The sequence below is a fragment of the Cervus elaphus genome, chromosome 20 (genome assembly GCF_910594005.1).
Source record: "Cervus elaphus chromosome 20, mCerEla1.1, whole genome shotgun sequence".
NCBI classification, from domain to species: domain Eukaryota; kingdom Metazoa; phylum Chordata; class Mammalia; order Artiodactyla; family Cervidae; genus Cervus; species Cervus elaphus.
The window spans coordinates 43,185,762-43,203,380 of NC_057834.1; the positions used below are offsets into that span (position 1 = coordinate 43,185,762).

The 17,619-nt window shown below is 42.5% G+C and overlaps 1 protein-coding gene across 6 annotated transcripts; it reads right to left on the minus strand.

Annotated features, from left to right (window-relative positions):
• Positions 1-238: 238 nt before the first annotated feature.
• MRPS21 (mitochondrial ribosomal protein S21) lies at positions 239-17,451 on the minus strand. Of its 6 annotated transcripts, none has more exons than XM_043877773.1 (4): positions 11,515-11,533; positions 11,202-11,268; positions 10,947-11,061; positions 239-538 (listed from the first exon to the last, which is right to left on the minus strand). In XM_043877773.1, exons 3-4 carry the CDS (start codon positions 11,027-11,029, stop codon positions 358-360), a joined length of 264 nt encoding a protein of 87 aa, XP_043733708.1. In that variant the 5' UTR covers positions 11,030-11,061; positions 11,202-11,268; positions 11,515-11,533; the 3' UTR covers positions 239-357. The 6 variants fall into 6 exon arrangements, with proteins under 6 accessions (XP_043733708.1, XP_043733709.1, XP_043733710.1 ...); XM_043877774.1 differs by lacking the exon at positions 11,515-11,533 and adding an exon at positions 11,380-11,398; XM_043877775.1 differs by lacking the exons at positions 11,202-11,268; positions 11,515-11,533 and adding an exon at positions 17,315-17,451.
• Between the last annotated feature and the right edge of the window lie 168 nt (positions 17,452-17,619).

Below are 17,619 nucleotides of genomic sequence, written 5' to 3' on the forward strand. Positions count from 1 at the left end.
TTAAGTGTACAATTCCATGGCATTAAGTACATTCCCATTGCTGTGCAAGTTCCACCATCATCCATCTCCAGACCTTTTCATCTTCCCAAACTGAAACTCATACTCATTAAACAATAATTTCCCATGCCCCTCCTGTCAAACCAGCCCTTGGCAACCAACATTCTATCCCTAGACTACTTTTTGACTCAGTTTGTCTTTTGACTTAATAAAAGAGAGTATCCACTGCTGACTAGTGGAATTGCTTCTTGCATATATGTGATTGAGTTTATTTTAAGAAAGGTAAATGGGATTAAGGGAAGAAAAGACGTGCAGACAACTGGATAAGGGTTTTCATACTGGGCCTCCTGTCCACAGGCCTCAGCAGCCCTGCCATGGATCTGCCCGATTCTTTCGCATCAAGAAGTTGATCTTGCGAGCCATTTCCATGTTGTAGATCCGCCGGCAGGTTTCATAGCTTTCCCTCTGTCGCCGACGGCAAGGCTTCTCGTAATACCGCCGTCGCTTTATGTCCTCAATGAGCCCATCCATGGTAAGGATTCTGTATAAAGACAGACAATGAAGTTAGAGGCTTAGGCTTATTGTTATTCTTTTCCAGTTTCACAATGATCAGAAGTCAACTGACCAAACGATTGGTATCTGTAAAAATGATAGTGTGCAATGGTGACAATATAGCATTCACTGCCTACATATACAGGCCAGGCCCCAAACAGTAATATGTGGAGAAATAAAAAGGCAATTAATTATACAGTCCTTGTTCTTGGGGAGTTTACCATCATTATCATGTTCTCAACCATTTTTATTTCCTACCACAAGACATCTGAGAGATATGGCAGTGGCAGGGCGTCTCAACCAATGGTCTCACCCATTTCAGAATCTTCAAATGGGCTAAGTCATTTGCAGTAGGAAAAAAATAACTAGAGGTGATTCCTACCTGGTCCTTAAGAGGAGAATGTAGTTCCACCTCTGCTGTGTTTAAGAGCTGATGCAGCTTAATTATGTACATTTGGGAAATCTCTGGGCCTACTTCATACAGGGAAAGAAGAGGCCCTTATCACACCAGTGATACAGATAGGAGCATCAAAATAAGAGCCTCAATCATGTTTTTCCTATGTACCACATGCTCCAACCACACATCTGACTACTCCCTGAACACACATTAATACCAAGTCTTTTTTTTAAAGTGTTTGTAGCAGCTTTTAAAAAAAAAAATACCAGGTCTTTACTCAAGGCTGCTTCCTCAGCCTAGAATGCCATCCACAGCTCCAAACTGCCAACCTTCAAGATTTTCCACATCTTTTTTTTTTTTTTTAATTTTTATTTATGTATTTGTTTTGGCCACACCACATGGCATATGGGATCTTAGTTCCCCAGTTAGGGATTGAACCCGTGTGCCCTGCAGTGGAGGCGTGGGATCAAACCCCTGGTCCACCAGGGAATTCCCTTCCACATCTTTCTGATACCAAATCCAGATACCATCTCTCCACAAACCTCTCTCATCTTAGAGAGAAGATCATTTGTTTTGTTGTACACCTATTTAGAGATTATTTCATTTTGCCATTCTGTTATTTATACAGGTGTCTCTCTCCTTAGACTGAAAATCCCTGAAGGCAGAAACTGTGTTTCATTCATCTTAATTTAGCTCAGTTTGTGTTTTTTCCTGTCCACCTAACTACTTCAACAGTTTCTCTTGCTGGATTCATAACATGCATACCTCAAAATCACCTCTTCCTTCTCACTGAGCCAAGAAGACACAGGGGCTTATTCTATAACTTACCTCATCCTGAGGCTCCTGAGTGCTCTGGCTTCAATCTGCAATTTGTCCCTCCCTCTTAACCCATCATCATCTGGTCCTGAGAAGTCTGGAGGCACCTGCTGCTACTGCCCTCCAATCTTGCATTGTTTACATGACCCCATTCCTGCCTACCCTTTCCTTTCATTACACATAAAAAGTCAGTCAGAAACACAATTGGAGATGGCTAAGTCGGTGAAGAATCCACCTGCAATGCAGGAGACCTTGGTTCGATCCCTGGTTTGGGAATATCCCCTGGAGGAGGGCATGGCAAACCACTCCAGTATTCTTGCCTGGAGAATTCCCATGGATAGAGGAGCCTGCGGGCTGTAGTCCATGGGGTCACATAGAGTCAGACATGACTGAACAACTAAGCACAAAATTAGAGGGGAGACAGAAGCAGGAAATAAAAATAAGAGAAACTACCTGCTCCTTCTGCTCAGTGGGAAACCCTGTGTATTGCTGCTACGTTATACCAGAAGCCCAAGGTAACAATAATAGATTGAACATGAGCTTGAAAAGATCTGAGCTTTGGGTACATTACAAATGTGAATAGACATGGGCGCCACCGTCCTTTGGGATCTTTTAGACTCCTGCTGATTTGTAAGTTCAGTTTGTCTAGGTTTTTTTTCTTTTTTTTTTTAGTTTGTCTAGGTTTTAATGGCAGGGAGATGGGAGGCAAGGGAACTGCCTCAAACTCCCAGAGGTGGAAGGAGCAGATAATTCGGGTTCTATTGAAAATACAGTCATGCCCAGAAGTGGATCCAACACTGAAGTTGTACAGTAGAAAAGGAGGGCACCAAAGACTCAATACCTTTGCCCACAGAGGGTCTCCAATGCTGTCTTTCTTCCTCCACTTACCCTTAAATGTTGGTATTGCTCCAGATTCTGACTGTAAATTCCCTCCGTTTTGGTTCTACATGATTCCCTTAAACTATAACATGGGCCTCAACCCTGATGCACAACAGAATCATCTCCTTAAGAGCCTTTATTTTTTTTTTCTTTTTTTTTTGTATGCCCCCTTTATTTTTTATTTTTTTTATTAGTTGGAGGCTTAAGAGCCTTTAAAAAGTATTCATGCCTCGGTCCCATTCCTCAGAGACTCTGATTTAATTGGTCTACAGTGGGGTTATATACTAGGTATATTTTAAAAGACCCCACAGGTAATTCTAATGTAGAGCCACACTTGAGAACTGACCCAGACACTGCTGACTCTTAAATTGTTATCTTTAGTTGCAGTCTTAAAAGCTAGGCTGATGCTTCCAATTGCCTTAAACCTCACAAAAAAACAAACTTATTATCTCCAACTAAAATTCATTCTTCCTCCTCTATACTCTCTGTTAATGGCATCATCAGTTACTCAAGCTAAAATCTCATGTTCCTAGACTAGGACTTCTTTTCTTCCTACACCCACATTTACAGTATCTTATAAATTCTATAACCTGAAATAGTTCTTAGAGCTCTCCCTTCTCTCTTTTCCTATGGTTACAGCTCTAATTTGATCCTTATCTTATACCTGTACTGAAATAATCACCTAACTGGTCACTTAATCAACAAGTATTTATAAAATATCAACTCTATACCAGACACTGCATTAAATGCTGAGGATAGAAAACAAACTTTGACATGGTTTCCTACCCTCATGGTCTAGTAAAGACAAAAAAGTTACAATAGAGTGTGATAGATGCAAAGATAAGGGAAATATGGTTATAGACGCCCACAGGAGAGGACTTGAGGATAAGGTGGTTATGAAAGCTTCCTAAAGGATACTTCATTTGAATTGTGAAGGATAAACAGGTTGCCCTATTTCCATTCTCTTTCCCTACACCAATTACTGTCCTAAAACATAAATCAGAGCATGTCACTCTGATGTTAAAAAAAGAAAAATTGTTCCCAGTAAACAAAATAGTCTAACCCAGTGGTTCCCACTTGTTTGTACATTAGAATCACCTGGGGATCTTTTAAAAATTCCAAACCCTAAGCCTCTCCAGGCCAACTAAATTACAAGTAAGAAGGGACATGAGCAGGGTTTGTTAAGTTCCCCTAGCAATTGCAAAGTGCACATAAATTTGGGAACCACTAGTCTAAGCTCAAAGCCCTAAATAATTGAGCTTCATCCTCCCTCTCTCTAGCTTTATCTTTAATAACTTGCCCTAAAAAGCCTGTCTAGTCACACTGAACTATGTGTTTACTCCAAACACATTACATATCTATTTTTTACATTTGTTCACGATGCTCTTTAGAATGATTCCTTTTAAAAAAAACTTTTAAAAAAATTATTTGTTTATGGCTGTGCTGGGTCTCCGTTGCTGTGCTCAGGCTTTCTCTAGTTGTGGAAAGCAGGGGCCACTCTCTAACCGTAGCGTGCGGGTTTCTCATTGCAGTGGCTCCTCTTCTTGTCGAGCACATGCTCCAGGGCTCGCAGGCTTCAGTAGTTGCGGCATGTGGGCTCAACGGTTGTGCACAGACTCAGCTGCCCCAAGGCATGTGGGATCCTCCCAGATCAGGGATCAAATCTGTGTTCCCTGCATTGCAAGGCAGACACCTAACCACTGGACCACCAGGAAAGCCCATTTCCTTTCTTTTTCTGTTGTATAAAATGCTACTTATTCTTCAAAGGCCCAAACCAATGGGTAACATTTGTAAATTGATCCAGGAGAAATTAATCATGCCTTCCCTCTGTTCCCAAAGCACAGTGGTTCTCAAGCTAAAGTTTAGACTCATGCAATAGCCACCTAGAAAACTTGTTAAAACACAGATTGTTGGGACTTTCCTGGTGGTCCAGTGGTTAAGAATCTGCATGCCAATGCATGGGACATGGGTTCGATCCCTGGTCCGGCAATCAGGGAAACTCAGTCTGTGAGCCACAGCTACTGAAGCCTGCAAGTCCTAGAGCCCATGCTCTGCAACAACATAAGTCACCACAATGAGAAGCTGTGCACCGCACCCAGGGAGTGGCCCTCACTTGCAGCAACTAGAGAAAGCCCACATGCAGCAACACCCAGTGCAGCCAAAAATATATAATTTTTAAAAATTAAAAACACCCGCAGATTGCTGTGTCACCTCCACTTTTTGACTTCATACAGGACTAAGGTGGGGCCCAAGAATTTGCATTTCTAACAAGCTCCCAGGTGATGTCGCAGCTGATGGTCCAGGGAGAACCAATGCCACAGCACACTGTTAAAACACTGATCAGACAGTGTATTTGGATATGTTTGGTTTTTTAATTTTTAAAATCTCCCTTACTGGGTTGTGTGCTTTCTAAGGTTACAGATTAAATCTTTCACTTTTGCATTTAATATAATACTTGGCAAAGAGCAAATATCAGTAAATGTATGACAAAAATGAATCCTCTAGGTCAGGGGTCCTCAACCCCTGGTCCAGTCCAAAGCCTGTTAGGAACCGGGCCACACAGCAGATGAGCAGTGGATGAGCAGGCAAAGCTTCATCTGCTACTCCTCATTGCTTGAATTACCACCTGGCCCATCCCCCCACCCCAGACTGTGGAAAAATTTTCCACGAAACTGGCCCCTGGGGCCAAACAGGTTGGGGACCACTGCTCTAGGTGACTGAGGAATGTCCACAGCTCAAGAGATTAAGTTACTTTATAACAGACACAGTTCTTGGGAGTATTAGCTCAGAAGGCCACAACATTACCTTTACTAAAATGGCACGTTAGAGTTTAGATAGCATTTTCACATCCATGATCCTAATCATAATTCTATGAAACTGATTAAGCAGGTAACATCATCTTTTTTTCTTGGCTGCACTGTGCCACGTTCGAGATCTTACCACTGGACCACCAGGGAAGTCCCCAGCATCTCTTTACAGGTTAGAAAACTGAAGTTCAGTGAGGCTGACCCGCCCAAGATCATGAAATGGAGCTAAAAGTAGAATTCAGGTCTTTCGTGCCGTGCTTTATAACAGCACTCTGCTTCTCCAGTAAAAACCACTGAGGTTCAAAAGACAAATTACTATGGTGCCCACAGGCAAAAAGAAAATAAGAGAGGAAAAAGCTGAGCCAGACTCCTTAATTAGAGTAAAAAGATGCAAGCCAAGAAGACATGGCACACTAAGGGAAAGACATTGATCCAAACAACTAAGTATTTATTTCTGTCTAGGCTTTGTTTCGGAGAAGGCAATGGCACCCCACTCCAGTACTCTTGCCTGGAGAATCCCAGGGACGGGGGAGCCTGGTGGGCTGCCATCCATGGGATCGCACAGAGTCGGACACAACTGAAGCAACTTAGCAGCAGCAGCAGGCTTTGTTTGGGCTTCTCTGGTGGCTCAGTGATAAAAATCCACTCATCAATGCAGAGATGTGGGTTCAGTCCCTGGTGTGGGAAGATACTCTGGAGAAGGAAATAGCAACCCACTCCAGTATTCTTGCCTGGGAAATTTCATGGACAGAGGAGCCTGGTGGGCTGCAGTCCATGGGGTTGCAAAGAGACATGACTAACTGAGTAACACTACACTTTCACATGAAAAGAACAGAGACCCTAGGTATGACTTCACCTAGGAAGAGGAGCCTATTGGAATGACAAAAACAGTTTAAAAGTACTATGAAAGAGAAATGCAAAAGGAAGAGTTTAGAAACATACTCAGGTAGCCTACTGGAGTTTCGAAAGGGTTCTGAAACAGACAAAAGTGATCATCTTATCAAGTAAATGCCTGTGTGGTCAGGCAGAAAAGAAGAACAAGAAAAAAGTATCAAAGGAATATAACAGTAGAGGAAGGGGGAAAAGGATGAAAAGATCGGTGCCCCCTAACGTAATGATGGGGTTGCTAAATGGTATTCCTTGGATGGTTCTATTTCCAAAACACATACCAAATAAGTTCCAAGGTGCCAGGTGAGGATTTCCTTCCTCACCCTGCACTTTCTAGTTATCCTGAAAATAGCACAGATTATCCTCAAAAGTTCCAGAATCCCTACAGTAGAGGCATCTACTAATTTCTAATAAACAAGGATATAGGAAGAGCTGTGTAGAACTCATGAAGTAAACAGAAGTAATGATGCTTCTGTCCACAGGTAGTTGAAGGACTAGCAGACCAAGAGGCCCACAGTAAATAGATCAGCCTGGAGTTTGGGTGCCTGGCAACGTAACACTGCAGGACAGTCAGCTGCCAGTTTCAGTGAGATTCAACAGATTATGTAAAAGGAGCTAAGCTGCCCGAGCTAGGGGAATTTGAGGGCGGTAGACACACGTTACTGTAGCCAGCCTGTCAGGACCAGCGTGTACACAGGACGACTCAATGGGCCCAGAAGCTCTCCTACCAGGAATAAAAGGGGTCAACTGGGCACACTTCCAGAGGACTTGACTTTCCTTACTTGGGGGCCAGCCAATCGTGCAGGGCTTCCTAGCAAGCCCCGCTCTCCATATCTTCATCTTAGGGCACCAGTGAGGGCTCTTGGTTATATAACAAGCGTTCCGTGGCGATCTCACTGGGTAGACACATAGGCTGTTTCCTTTGTAAGACTATATTTGTGCTCTAAACATGCTAAAGCTTTAACCACCTTCCTTTCTTCTCATTTGCTGTCATACCTACTGCTGTAATTAAACTGCAGAGCATGCAACTTATTATCAAAAATATGAGAGAAATAAGGAGAAGCCAGAATTTAAGCGAGACATACAGAAAAGGCAGCTAAAGGACGAGAATACTGGAGTGGGTTGCCATTTCCTCCTCCAGGAGGGCGTTAGGAAGCATTACTACAAACAAAGCTAGTGGAGGTGATAGAATTCCAGCTGAGCTATTTAAAATCCTAAAAGGTGATGCTGTTAAAGTGCTGCACTCAAATGTCAGCAAATTTGGAAAAGGCAGTAGTGGTCACAGGACTGGAAAAGGTCAGTTTTCATTCCAATCCCAAAGAAGGCCAATGCCAAAGAATGTTCAACCTACTGTACAATTTCACATGCTAGCAAGGTAATGCTCAAAATCCTTCAAGCTAGGCTTCAGCAGTACATGAATCAAGAACTTCCAGATATACAAGCGGAGCTTTGAAGAGGCAAAGGAACCAGAGATCAAACTGCCAACATTTGCTGGATCATAGAGAAACTAAAGGAATTCCAGAAAAGCATCTACTTCTGCTTCATTGACTATGTATGCTAAACCCTTTGTGTTGATCATAATGAACTGTGGAAAATTCTGAAAGAGATGGGAATACCTGACCACCTTACCTGTCTTGTGAGAAACCTGTACTTGGAGTCAAGAAGCAACAGTTAGAGCCTTACATGGAACAACTGGCTGGTTCAAAATTGGGAAAGGAGTACAACAAGGCTGTATACTGTCACCCTGTTTATTTAACTTATATGCAGAGTACATCACACAAAATGCCAGGCTAGATAAACACAAGCTGAAATCAAGATTGCCAGGAGAAATATCAGCAACCTCAGATATGCAGATGACATGACTCTAATGGGAGAAAGTGAAGAAGAACTAAAGAGCCTCTTGATGAAGGTGAAAGAGGGGACTGAAAAAATTGGCTTAAAACTCAACATTCAAAAATCTAAGATCGTGGCATCTGGTCCCATCACTTCATGGCAAACAGAAGAGGAAAAATATGGAAGCAGTGACAGATTTTATTTTCCTGGGCTCCAAAATCATTGTGGATGGTGACTGCAGCCATGAAATTAAGATGCCTACCCCTTGGAAGGAAAGCTATGACAAACCTAGACAGGTATTAAAAAGCAAAGACATCACTTTGCCAACAAAAGTCCAACTAGTCAAAGCTATGGTTTTTCCAGTGGTCATGTACAAATGTGAGAAATGGACAAAGAAGACAGAGTGCTGAAGAATCAATGTTTTTGAACTGTGGTGCTGGAGAAGACTCTTGAGAGTCCTTTGGAAAACAAGTAGATCAAACCAGTCAATTCTAAAGGAAATCAACCCTAACTATTCACTGGAAGGAATGATGCTGAAGCTCCAATACCTTGGTTACCTGACATGAAGAACTGACCCACTGGAAAAGACCCTGATACTAGGAAAGACTTGAAGACAAAAGAAGAAGAGGGCAGCAGAGGATAAGATGGTTAGATAGCATCACTGACTCAATGGATTAAGAATCTGAGCAAACTCCAGGATATAGTGAAGGACAGGGAAGCCTGGTGTGTTACAGTCCATGGAGTTGCAAAGAGAGAGACACGGTTTACTGACTGAGCAACAACAACAAAGCCTATCTAAATTCACCAAAATAAACCATACAGAAAAAAACTTACAGGGAGAGGTCAGAAAAAGGGTGAGGTAATCTGGAAGACTTTCCTTCCCCAAATGCATCATTTCATCTCACTAGCTAATTAGCTACAGACTCTGTAAAGATATTCACTTAGTGCTTCCAGTGTAAGGGCAGAGATCATTAGACATCTCAACCCTCCCACAGACATGCCACTTAAAGGTCTGAAATAGAAGAGTCTAGAAAGAGCAGTTATAGAGAAACATGAAATAGGGTTATCTTACTTGCCCTGTTATCCTTTCATCTTCAGTGAAAGTACAGCGGGAATAGCTTCTTCGCAAGGATATGACTGGCACATACAGACACCATAAAGGTAAAGAGGCTGCCTCTTTTAAAAGACATACAAATCATCTTGAGCCTGCAACTGCTTCTCAATCACACAGCTTCTGATAGCATCTTTGTTCTCACCTACTATGGTCTTCTGCCCTCCAGCCCTCCACACTTAGAACTCTCTGCTTCGCTAAGAAGTAGGTTCTCTTTCATTTATCTACTTAGTCCCCAAGAACCCCACCTACATTTAAACCTAATCATATAAGGATTCTTAACTGGAGAATGACTGCCATAGGTCTCCCCATTTCCACAGAAGCTAGTAAGTAATCTATAATGTGGAGCAAAGAATACTGCACTAGAAAAATGTGTGTGTTTTATACTCCTTTCAACCATTCAATAATTGTAACCCAAGGAATATAACTTAATCTTCCCAGGCTTCTCTTACTTCTTTAATAAAGCAACCACCTTAGTGGCCTTAAGGCAGAAGATCAGCTCATGTATTATCTCTTTCATATAATTCAATTCAACAAGCATTTGTTTCTCCAAACTCTGCTTCATTGGGGAGAGAAAATGATAAATGAAAGTCAAAATCCTTAAAACTGGTGATAAGAGAAGATTAATGAACTATTTTCTTTAGAAAACATAATTTTATTAGGGATCAGCCTAGCATTCAAAACCTTTCAATACAGCTCCTCCACTTCAGCCAGTTTATTTCCATGTTTTTGCTTATGTTGTAACCTATCTTCTGAACCTGTTTCACTTTTCCATCACTTGCTTGCTCCTTTAAGATCCCAAATCTGAGTTCACCTTTTCCATTAGCCTTGTCCCACACCAATCTCTCACTCAGCTTTCCATGTATCATGTACTATATTCCTGCTCACTAGCAATTTTATAACTCGGTTTTCCCTTTGGGCTCTTTCCTAAAGTCTTGGATAGAATTCAGGTTCATCATCAAAGGAATGATTGTGGATGAATATGCCTCACACTGTTCGGATTGGGGAAGAACTTCATTTTTAAAGACAATAAACTGAGGGACTGAGAAGTTCCAAGACTGTGAACACCTGGGCTGGCACTGGTTAGAAACAACCTCACTCTGCCATCGAAGGTCCATATAGTCAAAGCTATGGTTTTTCCAGTAGTCATGTAAGGATGTGAGAATTGGGCCATAAAGATTGAGCGTTGAAGAATTGATGCTTTTGAATTCTACTGGAGAAGACTCTTGAGTGTCCCTTGGACAGCAAGGAGATCAAACCAGTCAATCCTAAAGGAAATCAACCCTGAATATTCATTGAAAGGACCAATGCTGAAGCTGAAGCTCCAACACTTTGGCCACCTGAGGTGAAGAGCAGACTCACTGGGAAGACTCACTCATCAGTCTTCCCACTTATGATGGGAAGACTGAGGGTAGGAGGAGAAGGGGGTGACAGAGAATGAAATGGTTGGATGGCATCACCGAGTCAATGGACATGAGTTTGAGCAAATTCCAGGAGACAGTGAAGGACAGGGAAGCCTGGCACGCTGCAGTCCATGCGGTCGCAAAGAGTCAGGCACGACTGAGCACTGGTCAACAGCAAATGACAGAGGGAGGGACAGAATAACCACCACACTTCTCAAGAGAGTTGGTTGGCCTAGTCTTGATTCTGGTCCCCAACCAGTTACCTGTTCAGAGTCCTGTATGCACCTTCCACGTTCCCTTCTTGTACCATCACAGTCCTGGCAATGAACTTCAGATGTTTTGCCATGACCTTGGATTTAAGTCTTCAATCTGCAGGACCTAAAGTACGATGGAGAAAGGGGAAGTAAAGTATAGAGACCAGCTGAGAAAGAGAAACACAATAGAATACAGAACCGCGTGGCTTATTTAGGGTCTGGAAATGCAACGGGCTCAGAAAAGAAGTCTGGGACACGTGTTACCTCATGTCCTGGAAGGTACACGTGACTCGTTATCAAGATTCCCCCGCTCACTTTGCCAATACAAACCCTGCCATAGGGAAGAAACGAGACAGTAGCAGGGTATACCCACGGAGGTTTATTTGGCCGGGCACGGAAGAACCGGGACGCGCCGAGGGCGCCCCCTCCCCCTCCTAATTACCGCAAAAGTTCCCAGGATGGTCTGGGGCGGGAACTGGGCACAGCCTCTCTGTGCTTAGGAAAGGGGGCAACCGCGCGGAATCTCTCCCTCCCGCCACACCCGCCTTATTTTCACCTCCCAGCAGGAGCCCCTCACCCCTTAGCACCCAGCCAACTGGGAGCCCGCCCCAACAGGAAGCGGAAGTGCGTCATCGCACGGGGACAACGAAGCTGAAAAGGAAGAGACGCTACGTAGAAACCATGACAACCTTCTGGCAGGAGTAGGGGGTTTTTCGGTTCCGTCAGCCACTGCCAACCCCTGGGTCAGCACTCGACAGCTGGCAAAGCAAAGAACTTGTTGCCTGAAATTGTCCCAAAACAGATTCCTCGCTTTCTCGCGGAGTCACGATCCTTTGGCCTCTGAGGTCAGCCCGATTCTGCACACTTTAATCCTATTAAATCTTTTTTTCCCCTTCCAGTTGAAGTAAAGTTGATTAAAAATGTTGTGCCAATCTCTGCTGTAATCCTATTAAACCCTAAATAGATATTTAATCTATTTCTTTTTCCGGACGGAAAATGAGAGAAATAGGCGAAGCTTCCTGAGCATGGTTCCTCTTTTCATAAAGGACACAGATTCTTTGAGAGCTGCTCTCAGGGTGGAAAGGGCTTCCATGGTGGCTCAGAGGTAAAGAATTCACCTGCCAATGCAGGAGACCTGAATTCTATCCCCTGGGTGGGGAAGATCCTCTGGAGAAGGAAATGGCAACCCATTCCAGAATCCTTTACTGGGAAATCCCATGGACGGAGGAGCCTGGCGCGCTACTACCTACAGTCCGTGGGGGTGGGGGGTGGTCACAAAAGAATAGGACACAACGTAGCGAACTCCGGATGGAAAACAGCTTTACACCCAAAAAACTGAGGGCAAGAAATGAAATAACATACTATCAGTTTCCTATATCACCATCTCCCTAGACATTTCACTAAATAAAGTGGAATCACTAAAGAATCGGAAAAGTCATCTACAGGATTTAGAATCAAAGACTCTTTTATGCCAGCTTCTATCCCATTTGTTTCCTAGTGAGACTTAGAAGAAATAACTTTTTTTTAAACTTTTTCCTCATTGTAGAACCAGCTTTCCTTTTATTCATATGTCTACATATATCTTGTTTTATGGGTATTCATATAAGTTCAGATCTACTGGAAATAGCTACTGGAAAACAGTAGGGAAAGGCTCAGAAGCAGAAAGCATGTCAACCAGGTACTTGTGCAATACCGTTCTTTGGGTAACTCCCCTGAAACACACAGGAACATACACACAGACAGATGTATCCTCATCAGTTATGCTAACAGGACTCACACAAAAACTGAAGCCTGCCTTGAAGTAAGCCAGGTTCAAAGTAACCAAAATAGAGTTAGTCTGAGACATGATTATGCTTATCAACAAACTTTTATGGAATGCCTACTTTGTGTCATTCTACTACATCTTATTTATTCTTATTATTTTTGGTTGTCTTCCCTGATAGCTCAGTTGGTAAAGAATCCACCTGTCATCCAGGAGACCTCAGTTCCATTCCTGGGTTGGGAAGATCCCCTGTAGAAGGGAAAGGCTATCCACTCCAGTATTCTGGCCTAGAGAATTCCATGAGTTGGAGACGACTGAGCGACTTTCACATCACATTCACATTCTTGATTGCGCTGTCTTTGTTCCTGCATGTAGGTTTTCTCTAGTTGAGGGAGCAGGGGTTACTCTTCATTGTGGTGCTTGGGCTTCTCATTGCGGTGGCCTCCCCTGATGCAGAGCACAGGCTCTAGGAGCATGAGCTTTAGTAGTTGCGGCACAAGGGCTCATTAGTTGTCGCGTTCTGGCCCTAGAGTGTTCAGGCTTCAGTATTTGTGGCAGGCAGGCTCAATTGCTCTGCAGCATATGGAATCTTCCCTAACCAGGGATCGAACCCTTGTCCCTTGCATTGGCAGGCAGATTCTTTTTTTTTTTTGGCAGGCAGATTCTTATCCACTATACCACCAGGGAAATTCCTCCACTGCCTCTTGAACTACCAAAACATAGTAAGTGTCCAAAAAGATAAATAGTATGACAAGGTAGTGTATGATGAATGCAAAATAAATTATATAGCAAAATATATATGCCAGCAGCATAATGTAGTAGAAAAACATTGGATTGGAAGTCAGGTAATCTGGATTCTATCAAAATTCTGATACTCATCAGGCATATGACCTTGAACAAGTCACTTAAACCAGTAGTCTGCAAAGTACTGCCTACAGGTCAAATCCAGCCCCATTCTTGTTTTTGTAAATAAACTTTATTGGGACTTCGCTGGTGGTCAACTGGTTAAGAATCTGCCTGCCAATGTAGGGGACATGGGTTCAATCCCTGGTCTGGGAAGATTCCACATGCCTTGGAGTAACTAAGGCCATGCGCCACAACTACTGAGCCTGAGCACTTAGAGCCCGTGTCCCCAACAAGAGAAGCCACTGCAACGAGAAGGCTGTATACTGCAATGAAGAGTAACTCCTACTTGCCTCAGCTAGAGAAAGCCTGCTCACATAAATGAAGACCCAGCCAGCCAAAAATAAATAAATTTAAAAAAAAAGTTATTGGAACACAGTTCTGCCGTTTGTTTATATATTAGATATGACTGTTTGGGCTACAATGACAGAGTTGGGTAGTTGCAGCAAGATGTATGGCCCACAAAGCATACACCTTGCTTTGCTGACCACTTACTCAAACTCTCAGTCTGTTCCCTCATCTGTAAAAATTGAACTAATATGTGCCTGCAATCACACAAAATTTGTCATGGGAATCAAAAGGGATAACATGGAAAAATATTTTGAAAGAAAGGAAGAGGAAAAGTAGCATTTTTGAGAACCTTATATCAGGGTATTAGATACCAAACCTTGTACTAGGCAGTTTATATACCTCCTTTCATTTGATGGAGTAAAGGGCCAAAGCCTAAGCATATAGATTGTGTTTAATAGGGCAAACAATTGGGAGGACTTAGTTAAAAGAGGGCGGAAAGGCTGGGCAAGCTGAGTGGCATGAACAAAGAGTTTAGAGGCAAAAAGGCTTACAGTTTCTGGGAGCAAGCAACAACAAAACAGCCTGGAACAGAGGGATCATGCATGGTAGCAGAGAGAGAAACAGAGACCTTGACTAAATGTTTTGGACTTTCTTCTCAAAATATCAGAAAGCCATTGAATAGGAAATGACATGCAAAGCATTGTTTCTGGAAAATTAACCTGTTTATAAGTGAGAAGGGATTAGAGGTAAGAGAAGCTATTACTATAGTCAAGATTTAAACCAAAGAGGTGGTGATGGAATGGAAAGGAAGAAACAGATTTAAGAGCCATCCCAAATATAGAGTAAAAAGGATTTGATGACTAAATAGCACCAAATTTTTTTTTTTTAAATATTTATTTATTTTATTTATTTATTTGGCTGTTCCCAGCCTTAGCTGCAGCATGTGGGATCAAGTTCCCTGACCAGGGATTGAACCCTGGCCCCCTGCATTGGGAGCACAGAGTCTTAGCCTCTAGACCACCAGGGAAGTCCCCTAAATAGCACCAAATTTTTTTTTTTTTTTTTCTTTTTTATAAAATGGTAACAGTTCCCAACCTGCAGTACGCAGACAAATCAGGTGAACCACAAGCAGACAAATGGTCCCCAAAGTTGGCCTTTGACCACTATATGAAGCAGAATAATGAAGTCTATATTCTTTAACTTGAATGTATACCATGTCTCAAAGAAAGCAAGATCAATCTGACTTTAGGAAGGAAGGGGATAAAAGCAAGAGACTAATTTTGATTATTTCTAACCACCTCTTACTCTTTATGCCACTTTTAATGAAGAATGAAACTACCTTATGCAAAATTATGTTCTGAGAAGTAACTAAGAAATTCCAGGACTCCATTTCAATAAACAAGTTGGGTCTCATGCAAAAAACTGAACAGAATGGATATGTTAAATAGACTTTAGACAAAAGAGCATTATTTTCATTGGGAAAAACCTAAGGTAAGAATCAAAGGTTCCATGTGGTCTTGATGTAGCAGTATCACAGAGTTCAGCATGATGGCTACAAGTAGCACAGGGCTACTGAACAGGGCTGAACTATAACTCCACAGAAAAATTCTGTGTAATTAACTGAATAGCACCAAATTTTAAACTTAGTTATCTAGAAAAATGATGGTACTGTAGGTAGCATTAACAGAAGAAAAAGAGGCTGTAAAAAGGCAGAACAGGAAGAATGCTAATTTGATTGGTCAACACTAGAAAAGGCATCAGACTGGAAAACAAGAGTCCTGTAAGACACATTGTTGTCTTCCACAAGCTACCTAAGTGTCCTCATCTATAAAATGGAGTTGAATTAATTACAAATGGTACCCTCTTGGGGCTTCTCTGATGGCTCAGAGGTAAAGAATCTGCCTGCCAATGCAGCAGACCCAGGTTGGTCCCCGGGTTGTGAAGATCCTCTGGAGGAAGAAATGGGAACCCACTCCAGTATTCTTGCCTGGAGAATCCCATGGGTAGAGGAGCCTGGAGGGCTACAGTCCATGGAGTCGCAAAGATTAGGACACAACTGAATCGACTAATCACGCTCTCATGTCACCCTCTTGGCTCTAAAATGATGAAATGTTTACTAGGTTTTAAGTATTAGTAATGTGTAAATGAAACTGTCCAGCAGAAATGTATACGTTCAGTATGTCATCTCATGGGAAAGATTGAGACTGGAGAGGAAGCTTCAGAAGTCTTCTAAGTTGAGGTAATAATTAGAGCCATGAAGAAGATGAAAGCTTGAAGTGAAAGAATATAGTTAAGGAGCCAAGGATTGAGCCTAAGGGAACACCCATACTCTGGAGTGGGCAGAAGTGAGGCTATTGCAAGATATAGAAGTTGTTGCCAGATAGGTAAGAGGAGAATTAGCATAGTGTGCTGACATGGGATCCAAGGGAAAAGAGTTTCAGTAGGTATTACCAAGAGTGTCAAATGATACTGAGAGCACTGAGTCCCTGGCCTTTGTAAAGCCCCTGGACCTATTGATTGGGTGGAAACTACTTTATGATACTCAAATTCTGTAAGATCATTAGTGACTAAGAAGGTGCAGTAGAGTGATGACGTGGATGCTAGGCTGTAAGATTTAAGGATTATGTCTTAGGTAGGAGTCAGAAAGAGTATGATTAGATTCCTCTGTGAAGAATTAAAGAAAAGGGACTTCCTCCATGGTCCAGTGGCTAAGAATCCACTTTTCAATGCAGGGGCCACAGATTCCATCCCTGGTTGGAGAACTAAGATCCCACAGGCTGTGGGGCAACTAAGCCTGTGCAATGAAGATCCCATGTGCCACAAATAAGACCTGGTGCAGCTAAATAAATATATACATAAATAAAAAGAATTACAGAAAAAAGATGAGAAAGTGAAAGCGGGAAATTAGAGTCAAGAGATATTTTCAAGAAGAGGGTACCTGATCATACTCACAGGAGGAAGAAAGAATAAATAAATCAATAACAACTGGAAGTTACAAAGTAAAGAAGGGACAAGTGATTCAGCAAAAATTCCAGAGGTGAAAGGTAATCAAAAGCACAACTGGAGCAGTTTGCCTTAGAAGAGAGAGCATGTTGTCTGAAATAAAAGGAGACAATAATCTACTGAGAACTGAAGAGTTGAGAAACAGGTGAAAGATGTACAATTAGCTATGAGACATATGCTACGCAGCCCATATGCAATATAAGTAAAATGACAAGGTTGTCTGATACATCGCCGAGGCTGGGAGAGGCCATGGTTGTGATGGAAACTGGGATAGAGGAGAAAGAACAATACATGGAAAAGTGGAGAAGTAGGTAAATTCACAGACTTCACTTCTGTGGTCTGATGACACTGGGTAACATACGTTTAGCAGCTGAAGCTTTTTGAATAATGATGAGGCCCAGCGTCTGAGAGGACTTACCATTCTGACAGTTCTAAGGCATCCCTTCCTCTTCAAAACTAGCGACCACAGTGGCTGTTCTGGCTTTGGTGTCCCTTCTCTGGCAGCAGTAGTTTACATTATGCATTTATCCACAAGAATCAACAGTTCCCAGGGAAGCAAAGAGCTAGCCCTGAGTGGCAGAACCTGCTAGTCTGGACCAGCTGGAAGGTTACAAGCATGAGAGACACAAAGGCAAAGGTACTAGTCTCTGAGCCTGAACGGAAAAACAGACCCAGTTTTGAACCCCTAACTGTCCCAAGGGCGTTTCCTAGGAATTTAGCAGC